The sequence below is a fragment of the Chaetura pelagica genome, unplaced genomic scaffold, assembly GCF_000747805.2.
Source record: "Chaetura pelagica isolate M959 unplaced genomic scaffold, ChaPel_1.0 scaffold94, whole genome shotgun sequence".
NCBI classification, from domain to species: domain Eukaryota; kingdom Metazoa; phylum Chordata; class Aves; order Apodiformes; family Apodidae; genus Chaetura; species Chaetura pelagica.
In genome coordinates, this window is record NW_009952881.1 from 1,504,242 (window position 1) to 1,515,539 (window position 11,298).

An 11,298-nucleotide genomic window follows, 5' to 3' on the forward strand; every position below is an offset into this window, starting at 1 on the left:
GCATTCCTTCTTGAATATATCAGGATCCTTTGCAGAAAAGGCAGCACAGAAGTGTGGGTTTATGTCTAAAGTATAGCTGCTGCTGAAATTTTAACACCTAAACCTGAACAGGAAATATCTAAGGTTGATTTTAGATATGAGTTTCCTCATATTCTGCCTTATTTTACTTTGTAATGATATTGTTCATTCAAAATGTTTTTTGTACATTAATCGTAAATGCTGCAGAAAGTTGAGGAGCCAATATAACTGATTTGAGCCAGACACAGTTGGCATAGGAAGGAAGCAGGCTGTGTGTACGTCACTGGAATTTTAGAAACTCTGTTTCTTACTCCCAAACTGCAGTGATTACTGAATACCTAGCAGTGGCAGTCACCTCAGTCATCCTGTGCAAGCACACCGGTTTCTTTGAGGCTTTTCTGAGTAAAGATGGTCAGATCATGTCAAAATCTGAGGAATCCTTGGAAGATATAGAACAAATTAATTTTTGCATGCAATCAGTATTTTGAGTTGACTTTGATCTCTAGACACAGGAGTTTTCTGCATTAAGCTAGTTCTCAACATAATTTGATAACCCTTTGTGTTTCCATCTAGACACTTCGTAAACATCATGTGGTTTGTTGAAGTTATCTAGGTTACTATTCTGCATTATACAGAAAATATAAAATATACAGAAGCAAAATATTCTCGTTATACATGGATACCTACTTTGACCTCATCTCTGAAATATTATGCCTTTAGGCTTGAGGAAAAAAAGATGTAATAATATATATATTCTATAATAAAGAAAAGTAAATTCACAGAGGAATACATATCTGAAGAAATCGGCCATAGGACTGGTTGGGATTGGGAAAGGCATGTCCTTTTCATACCTGTGAGTCATCTCCACCCTTGTATCATACTTATGTACAACTGTTTGATGGCTAAACTGTGTAGTATTGGCATGCACCTACTAAAAAGCTGCCTCATTCTGATTTCTCAACAGAACATGTCCCTCAGTAGCCATAGCTCTACACATTTATTCAGTTGTGCAGTAAAGGTTAGAAGCAGAAGATCACAATGGAATCAGATTATATCCACTGTGCATTGTCACTTCTGTGACTGGAAAAGAAATCAAGGCCTCTTTGAGTGTCTCCTCATATTTAAACTGGAGACATAATACCAACCTCTGAACGGGACTTTGAGCTTGATTTAATTAATATTGGTAAAGTATTCAAAACCTCTAAGTGCTTATATAGTTAAAATCATAGAATCATAGAATCTTAGGGGTTGGAAGGCACCTCGAAAGATCAATATAGTTACAATTCTCGGAATATCAGTGAAAACACAGAAAGCTTTAATTCTCCCTATGACAAAGTAAATGGAAGAACTCCTGTTAGCATCAGTGACCCCTGGGTTTCGGATATATTCTGTGTTTGTTTAATACAATATAACCCCCCCCAACTTGTTCTTACTGTTGTATCTTTTTTACCTCTATGGGGCAGAAGGAGTTTTGGTCAGAGGCACTGAAAGATGTCTCTGTGTTTGTTTCTGCTTTTGCTGAAGCTATTCTTTAAAGTGAAGACAATAATCAGTGTGTGGTGTTAGATGTTTGGGTTTTTTTATATACTGTGTATTGCAAGCCCCTCTATTGAGGTTATTAGTTTCATGCTAATACCTAGTGATGGCTACTATTGAAAAAAAAGAACTCTGTCTTCAAAGCATGTGGGGAGAAAACTCTGCTTGAAAGCACCAATATGAAATGCAAATTTTAAAGCACCTCTTTTCCATCAACAGGAAATTTCAATCTACTCAAAAAATCTCAAACATTTTGATATCACCATAAAAACATAAGCTAATAAGGAATTTCTTACATAATTTATATTTAGATTTAAGCTCAAGTAATGGAGCTTCCATATAAAAAATATCAACAAGTATCGTTAGGCTCCAGTATTTTTCTTATTTTGTCATGAATAAGACAAGGTGCAAATGAGAAGCATACATCTTCACTAGTCTTTGGCAATATCTGAAATAATTGACTTGCTCAGTCTTCTGTGATGGCTTGGTGACCACTAACTGTGACAATTTGCATAATAGTCAACTCTTCACTTCTGTAGAGATAACTGTTTGTATCTGATTAAAATTAAGACTGTTTTAGTTCTCTTGACTTTTCCAGAAGTTGCAGAAATAGAGATTTGCTGTTATGCTTTAACCAAACAAATGCACACATGGGGATAACAATATGCTGAGTTTATGCAGATTTTACAACACAAATCTGAATAAAATACCCACTAATAGACCCTTAAGGAGTAATAAACACACATGAATTTTCCTTAGTTGCACTTTAAAGTGATTTTAACATACTACTAGACCTTAACAATAATATTTAATTGACAAGATTATGCATTTGTATGGATTGAAAAGGTGGTAGATCTCTAATTCCAAATGAACTATAAATTCACTTTTGCATAACATGTTTTATTTATTTCTCTGTAGCAGAGATGTTCTCCATCCCTCCTAGTGAGAGTTTCTTAAAATACAGACAATTTAAATAGATTTAATTACCATTTATCATACTTGTAACTTCATGAGATCATCTTTACTTGGATTCTGTATTTCCAGGTAGTCAAAGAGCTAGATAAAAACAGGGCAACACAATGAGAAGCTAATAGAAATTAAATGAGAGCTAGTTTTTAAAACTACTGTTTTATGGGTGGCTTGTAGTATTTTTCTGTTGCTCTCTTCTTTACTTCCCAATTAGGTGGCATTTTAGTTTTATTCATTTAAAGTTTCGAAGTAGTGAGGAAGAAATAATGAAAAATAAGGATGCTCTCTTTCTCTCTATGATCATGGCTACAATTTTCACGTTAATGTTGTGGCCACTGCGGTAAACTTGAATCTCCAAGTCGTGCTGCCCATTGCAAAAATGGAAGAAAAATGACAGAGGGAAAGAAAGAAAATAGCAGTTAAAACATGTTTATAAGTTTGGTAGTGGGCTACGTATTTTTCATAGTATTTCCCATATGAAGTGTTTTCACTTTGCAAGTCTATGGTATCTTTTTTACAGTTTATTTGCCAACACTTCCCCTGGGATCTCATTGGCAGACATTTTCTTTGTGGCTCATGTACTTCCACTGAGAGGAAATACTTTTCAATTAGACTGTAGATAATTAGATGGCAGATAAATTAGAACATAATATACCTCCCTATATAGATATAGCTCCAGTGATTCTATATTGCTTACAGGAGCAGAAAGTAGTCTCTGAATAATTTTCAACATGGGAGTTATGTCAATGTGATTTTTCAGTGCCTCAGCTACAATGCAGTGCCTGCATGGTCACTTCTGGTCTGTTGGAACCCACCTTTCTTCAGTGGTTCCTCCTCAGGCAGTCACAGGAGCTTCCCTGGGATTATTTATGCTAGAGGGGATTTCTCACTTGAGCATATGAGTCCACTCTCACAGATTATCTTTATATTAGTGGATGCTGGGCATTGATGGAGCATTAATTCCAAGCCTTGAGAGTTCATTGGTTACACTTCTGAGCTCAGAACAAAAGGCCCAGCCACTGCAGGCACACAAAGTGTCCAGATCCTTTATAACTGAACTGGTCAGTTAACTCAGCCTTACAGTCTCTTTGCTTCATCAGAACAGCACGAATAAAACAGTTAGACCATTCAATTATAACCAAAGAGGCCTTTTTATTTTTTTCAGTGCAATTCCTCTGCAGTTTTTCTAAATAGATAATTTTTGGGACTAGAGAAGGGCTCAGTCATGGCATGAATTCATTACTATTTTGGCAGAACTGGGGAGGAGATCTGGGCCCAAACCTGCAGAAACCTTAGCACTCAGCTGCTTTTAAGCATTTAGATGATCCCACTGACTTTCACATGAATTTTCACAGAAATCCCTACTTCTTTATGTGACATGGTGTTTGCTTTCTTGCAGAGTCATCAGAATGACCTAACCAAAATAAAAGTCTATTTAACAACACTTCTGTATTTCATCTCCTACAAAGAACAACAAAATATAACACTAGTTATTGAAATAAATAAAATTCCACTTGTGATATAAAAATAATACTGCCATATATTGTATACAGGCTGTTTAAAATGCAGATGAGGTAAATACATATAATATGGATGATATTTAAAAACTTGCACTAGTAGTAGTGAAAGCACAAACACTGCTCTCAGTGCCATTAAGATTTTTAAAATCAAACAATCTAAAATGTAACCTGTTGAGATATGAGTTATAGCCATTATGTTCTACCATATAAACACATACTTTGAGCATTCTGAAAATGTACATTCTTACTTGATACACTGCTGTTACCTGGGAAACTCTACCATTACACTGCAGTTTTTAAATGAGAGAGTGGAAAATTTCAAACATGCTTTCACTATCGAATTTAAAGGCTTACTGACTACATAGATGGGTCAAAGTTGTAGTCTGGCTATACTAAAAATACAAGAAGTTAAAAAATCTTAGGTAGAAATTCAAGTTTAAACTATGAAAAGTTTAAATCTGCCTGTGAGTTAATTTAGATTCTCACAGAAGCTACAATGTCACAAGTTACAAAAGGCACTGTACATTCTATACTACAGAAAAAATATAAAAATCAGTTCAGTAAATGCAAAGATTGGTTTGTCAGCTAACATGCATTGGAGAGTCTGTTATATTCAATACAAATCTCAGTAATTCTACAAATTGAGAACAGGTTCCAGAGATTTTATTGCTGGAAGTCAGGCACAATGGGTTTAAATAGCTGGGTTATTCTGTGCAATTTGAGCATATTTAGCCTTTCACACTGTTTTATACTGGCTCTGTTTGTAAATTTAAAAAAAAAAAAAAAAAAAGGCAAAAAAAAAAAGCTTTATGGAAGGGATGAAATATTTTAAAGATTGTGCTTTCTATCTCTCAGGAAGATGGCACTTAATTCTCCCCCTTTCCTCCAGTGAACTGTGCAACACAAAGGCAACTTGTCGAGTTTGATCTTGAAAATTTTGTGAGGAATTCAGCCACCATTATAGGATGGCATTTATTTCTGCTGTTGAAACCTGTGATTATCACAGCTAAGCAGTAATGTGTGAGCTGCCTTTTTGCTTCACTGCTGCCATCCTTTCCTCTGAATGCCTTTACTTCTGTAGCTGCAATGTTAGCTGCTGCAGAGGTAGCTTGGTTTTGAAAGACAGAACCCTTCCTGTTGCTTAGTCTCACTTGATGTGCTGTGTTCCTTATCCAAAAGAGGCAGATAATTTTCTTTCGAGACATTATTTTTGTATGACATATCACTTTGACTTTCATTTTCCAGGACAACACTAACCATCAATGGCTTTTTAACAAGGAGGATTGTCCAGCCAACTTCTGAGATTAGCATTCACATGACTGTAGACAAAGCACTGCAGATTTACCCATCTTATCAAAAGGGCCACCAGCTTTTATTATTTCAGGGAGAATTAAATTGGAAGTTGCTCCTTGAACTAATCAGGGCTGATTTGCTCAAAAGTTGCTTCCTGACTTAGATCTCAGGCAAGGAAGTGCTGTAATCAGTTCCCAAGGGCTGTCAGAGTTGTGATGGGATATTAAAGGAATGGTACATTACCTTTTAAGATTTGCTGAATCTTGGTGGCTTCTCACATTTAACAGTTAGATTTGAGCTTGTCATATAGAAACAAAGATTAATTTTGTGACTTAGTTGTATATATTGAGTTGCAGAACTGAATTTTGGAAAGAATATACCCCAGTTTCTGCCAGGCTTTGTACACTTCAGCTAAAGACATGGACTGGCAGAATTGTTCAAAACCCACACATTTACCACCCGTCACAAAAAAAAAAAAAAAACTTTCACAAAAAAAAAAAAAAACTTTCACAAAAAAAAAAAAAAACTTTCACAAAAAAAAAAAAAAACTTTCACAAAAAAAAAAAAAAACTTTCACAAAAAAAAAAAAAAACTTTCACAAAAAAAAAAAAAAACTTTCACAAAAAAAAAAAAAAACTTTCACAAAAAAAAAAAAAAAATCTTCATGAAAGAGAAAATGAGTCCCCCTGAGTGTCACTGTTTGCATATTAGCCCATAGTATGGGCTCTGCCAAGTTACTCTCTGACTGACTGCTGCAGATGCTCTTTCTCAAGTATTCTGAGTGAGATCTTTAGTGTAAGTCTTTGGGGACAAACAATAGCACCTGTTCGTCACAAGATAGCAACCCAGTTAGTCCATTCATGTATCTTTAATGAAGCTCTGGGGCAGATGGCAAAAAATGGCATCATCAACAACTTAGCACAGAGGAGACAAAGGGAGAAAGTGTTGATCCAACAATACGCTATTTTTACGAATGGGAAGAGACAGAGTTGGAGTGTTTCTCGAGCATCTGCTACAGTCTTCATTTTCAGAAAGACCTGAGAAACATCTCAGCAATTAAAATTTCTGGGCTTTCTGATTTTTATGAAGCATACCAGCCCCTTTTCCCAATTCCCCCTCTCCCCCTCCCCCCTGAATAATACTACCACTACTATTACTAATAGTAATACTCTCAGGAAAAAAAAAAAGTCACAAATTAAGGTGTCTACTGTTTTTTTGGCATTCATTATACATTTGTAACAATTCAGTGACCACTGATACTTGAAAATTCTCTTCTTTCTTAATGTTTATTTGTGCTTTTCAGTGGACCTGTGGTGAAAACTGACATATGTATATATAACAGTTCTGTGTGAAACCAACTTTTACCTAGGAACAGTATTTAATATATGCCAGAGGAAAGATCTATGGGAGGGAATAATTACCATTCAGTATGGGCTTTTTTCAGTCCGTATAACTCAAACTTACACTCTACATGAGCCATGTTAAACCAAAGTTACATTGATTTCTATATAAGCTGAGGACGTGATCCAATATTCAGAGTATTTCAAGGAAGAATAGCAGGCAGCTGGAACTTGCAATAGTTCTTTTCCACACTTAAATAATTGCTTTTTTTAGAGTTTAAAAAAATTAAAAACTTTTTTTTTATATGATGGAGTAGATCCAACTGTACAGGACAGATTGGGAAATAACCATTGTAGGTTTCAGCTATTATAGTTTTTAATTATTTTTCTGACACTAGGGTATTGGTATGGATATGTATGCAGCATCACTCTAACCACAGTACTCACTCTGATCTCTTCTGTGTCTTGTGAAACTGTGTTTATGTCTTGTACCTTTGCAACCTCATGGAAATACTTTCTGTGTGTGGTCATTGAAAGGGATGTTTCTTAAGTGCTGGGTCCATTTGATTAGATTGTAGTTGAGAATTACTAAAAATGATTGTAAATTATATTGTGTTGAATTATTTCCAATATACCATATAACTATTTCTATCAGACAAGCCTGTTGGTTTCAGTTGCTGAACTCCTGTAGAACCAGTGTAAAGGAACACTACACAGCAAAACCAGCACCATTTTGTCAGAAGTAAATGCCTGTGCTGGGCACATGGGGATCAACTCCAATCTAACCAAGTTTAACTCATATCCTAAAATGCACAGCTAGGCTTACCTCAGCTAAAATGAGAGAAATAGCTGCTCAAAGCTAGTTTCTTTCACGCCCCACTGCCAGAGCAGTAATTGCACAAAGACCTTTTTATTATAAGTTGATTTTCCTGAGAAATGGATTAAAAAAAAAATACTGTAAAGTATTTATTTTTGCTTGACCTTTATTAACCTACATCTTAGGGCCTTCCCAAGAGAAGAGTTGTTGGTAAATTAGCCCTCATAGACACACACAGTAGCATTTCTGCACTGCATCAGTGGCTGTGAAAGTAATGGGGATATGACAAGAAAATTTGGCACTATTTAAACAATGTCATAGGTCAACATATGGGATTGGACCAAAAAAGTTTTTTAGGAATTAAACAAAAAAAAGTGCTTGAAGTGTACTTTAACTTTTTAATAGTATTTAATGCCACTAATTTATGGTAGGATGAGGGCAAATTTTTTTCTGCCTGAAACCCCAATTTCTTCCTACATTTACTAGCTTTGATATATAAACCGTTATAGGTTTGCTTAACTACTAATCAGAAAAATCATAGGCAAACCCTTGGGTACTTCTGGGATTAAGGAATAATGCATAAAAACTGTTTGTGATCCTAGCCACTGTCTCTGAAAAGCATGTAACATAAATTATGGAACTAGCATATTAAGATGTGCATTTAACAGACATGATTCTATCACATTTCCTGTTTTCTAGGATTTTTTTGCTTTAGCTTGTTTATGCTTTTTAATACTTTCATTAAGGTCAAATTAAATTTGATATAGTAGGTTTTATTTCAAAATAATCTCTGAATACAGCTCCGTAATTACCAAGCTACATGAAGCTATAAAACTGCTTAGACAGACAAGCAATTTATATGTTATAGTGAGGTGTGTATGGCAAAGGATATTAGTTTAACTGGGAGCCAAGATGTTGAAGCCTTAAATCTTAGGAGCTGGGGTGTTGACTAGAAGTCTATTTAATACTGTGGTCAGATTTTGAAAGAACATACCTGAGTTGTTGGTATATATGTGAACAATACAATGTTGTAAGATCTCAGACTTAAAATTGCCCTGAGGATACTAAAATCTGAACATCAAAGTAGCTACTGCAGTGTTAGGTTACTACTAAAATGTTTGTCACTCTGCTGTCTGTGACCAACATGAGAAAACCTGTGAAAAATTAATAGAAATACATACCACTCTTCTTTTTAAAGAACCTCTGGTATATTAGAAAGGTTTTCTACCTTTTTACCTTTTGTCAGGACAGAGAATTTCAATTTATTATTATTTTTTTTTATAAAAAAGGAGAACCTGGAAGAAGTAGGAAAACGTGCAGTTCACTGAGACTGTTACACCTTTGACACTGAGGGAAAACAATGTTAGTGAGGGCTTTGATGTGATAATGTGAAATTGGCAGGGATTACATTAAAGCGAAGGTTCTGTGGGACTGTGCAAACACAAGAACACTATCAGTACTGGAGAAATACCTGTCAAGACAAATTTGTGCTATTTCTGATCAGAGGCTCTCTTCTGTTTAGCAGGTTCAGGGTCACATGCCTCCGCTCATGATCCCAATTTTTCCACACGACCAGCGGACGCTGGCAGCGGCTGCTGCAGCCCAGCAGGGATTCCTCTTCCCCCCAGGAATAACTTACAAGCCAGGTAAGCTGACAGCGATGTGAAGCTATTTAACATTCTAAGATATTAACTGTAGCTTCTTGTGTGATCTGTCTTATATTGATGATGTTACACAACAGACATAGCTGGTTGGAAATACTGTGAAGTTTTGCAACTTCACTTGAAAGAAACCTTCTGGTTTGAAAGAAGTGGATGGAATATTCGTTATTGAACGTCATGAGGTTGTTTACCTTTATTTCCCACAACATCATTTGCTCTAAATATATTGGCCTGCTTGCCTAGTAATTTACATCTGGTCTGCTTTGTGTCATTATACAAAGGCTATATATTTTTTAAAATTCTGTTATCTTCAGTGTACTTGTCTTTTCTGCCAAGAATTCTTACTCCTAATTAGCAATAAAAATCAGAGGAAGTATAATTTAATTATCAGGCTTCAAATGGGTGACTTTTTGTTTGATTTCAATCTGAATAATAAAAGATTTCAGTAGCTCAATCCCAGTCATCCTTCAGACTTGTAACAGGTCACATAACCTTGCAGTGAAATATGTTTTGAGATGATTTAGCAAATGTTATTATTTCTTTCTTTTTTTCCTCTGAGTTTACAGGACTCCTGGGGAATTCAATTAGGGATATAATGGTTTGAAGCTACTTTCAGAGCCTCCTTGTAAACAGGGCTTTAAATGTTTAAAGACACATTGCCAAAGGAATTCAATGTAGGAAGATAGTTAAGTAAATAAAAGTCAACCTTATTTTCATTTGTACATTCTTTGTAAATGACCTCAGTCCAGAAGCAGCAACCTTTTTTTGCTCATTAAAAGTGTTCCCTGTCAAACTGCCTTTAGCATATTAACCTGATAACTAATAACTACAAAATACAAATACCAGTTTCGTTTTTTGACATTAAATACGAAATGTACAAAGTAAAGCATTGATCCTGCTCCCACTGATGTTAATGTTGACTGCATCAGGAGAAGGGTCAAATCCAAAGTAAAGCCTCATAACAGATGATGTAAACAGCATACTAATTAAAAACCAGGTTGAACCTAAAATCTTTTCTAGCAAGTTTATTTAATATCAGATGAAGTGAGGCCAAGCAGGATTTCAGCAAGCATTTCCGTTTGTCCCACTCCCTTCTGTGTTTTTATTCTTGAGACATTCCTCTTTAAACACAGAATTTTTGTCCAGTTATGATCTTATTTTCAGGTTTAAAAATTCAGAAAACCTTTTCCAGTTTAACAAACTGTTGCACTGTATGCAGGAAACAGTCTATGGAGCTCTGAAAGTCAACTAGCTCTAGATGAGACAGGATGATGGGCATTCACACGTCACCACCTCACAACAGTTAGGGACCAAAATAAAGAATATTTTGTCTCCAAAGACAAAAAGTTGCCAGTTGTGAAAATTATCTACAACACCCTGGCTAATGCCTTTCTCCTCACAGGCAGGAGAAAGCATATGCTTTAGTTTCCTTGCTTTCCTCATTTTAAGCTGTGGTGCTTTCTGAATAGTGACTGCTAATGATTAAGCGGTTGGTAATGCTTCCCCCTGAAAGGTGATATGTCAAATCATGTCGTGTTGATTTTGGCTCTGTAGGCTACTTGGTACAATAATAGGAAGAATAATAGGAAGAAGAGTACCCGCATTATTTCCTGCACAAGAACATATTTCTGAACATATTCAAAAGTGCTCCGTACAGTACCTCCCCTAACACTTTACTGAGCTTATGCTACTTTACCTGTGATTCTGTCAACCTCATGGCAGAAGGTGATTCAGCTTGAAGGCATTATTTACTTGCTGAAATGCAGAAAGAGAGATCTATAGCAAATGATAAAAGAATTAAGAGCAGGCAGAAGTCAAGGCCCAGATAACTCAGAACACAGCTAAGCTGATTGCTAGTAAGTTAGTGGTTTATATCCGGCTGATGCTAGTAAAGACTAGAAGTAACAATGATCTGATTATACCCAGTGGCTCACAAATAATGAGAATAGTTATTTAAAAAATATATTTATTAAATACTACAGTATGTGGGGCAAAGGTAGCTGGGTAGGTTGGTGGTTTCTGTTAGAGACATCATGATAAGAAAAAACACTGTAACTACACTTGGTATTGATTAATTCCTGTATTTGGCAGTCTCGGCACAGTAGTTAAGGAATTAATGAAACTGGAGATTAAGGTACACTCTT

General features: G+C 35.6%; 1 protein-coding gene across 2 annotated transcripts in view; it reads left to right on the top strand.

Annotated features, from left to right (window-relative positions):
- SOX6 (SRY (sex determining region Y)-box 6) overlaps nt 1-11,298 on the top strand; it is a 241,841-nt gene that overhangs the window by 139,125 nt on the left and 91,418 nt on the right. For both annotated transcript variants that reach the window (XM_009995398.1, XM_009995399.1), the window contains one exon: nt 9,019-9,139. In XM_009995398.1, coding sequence (XP_009993700.1) covers nt 9,019-9,139 — 121 coding nt within the window. The remainder of the gene's footprint in view (nt 1-9,018; nt 9,140-11,298) is intronic.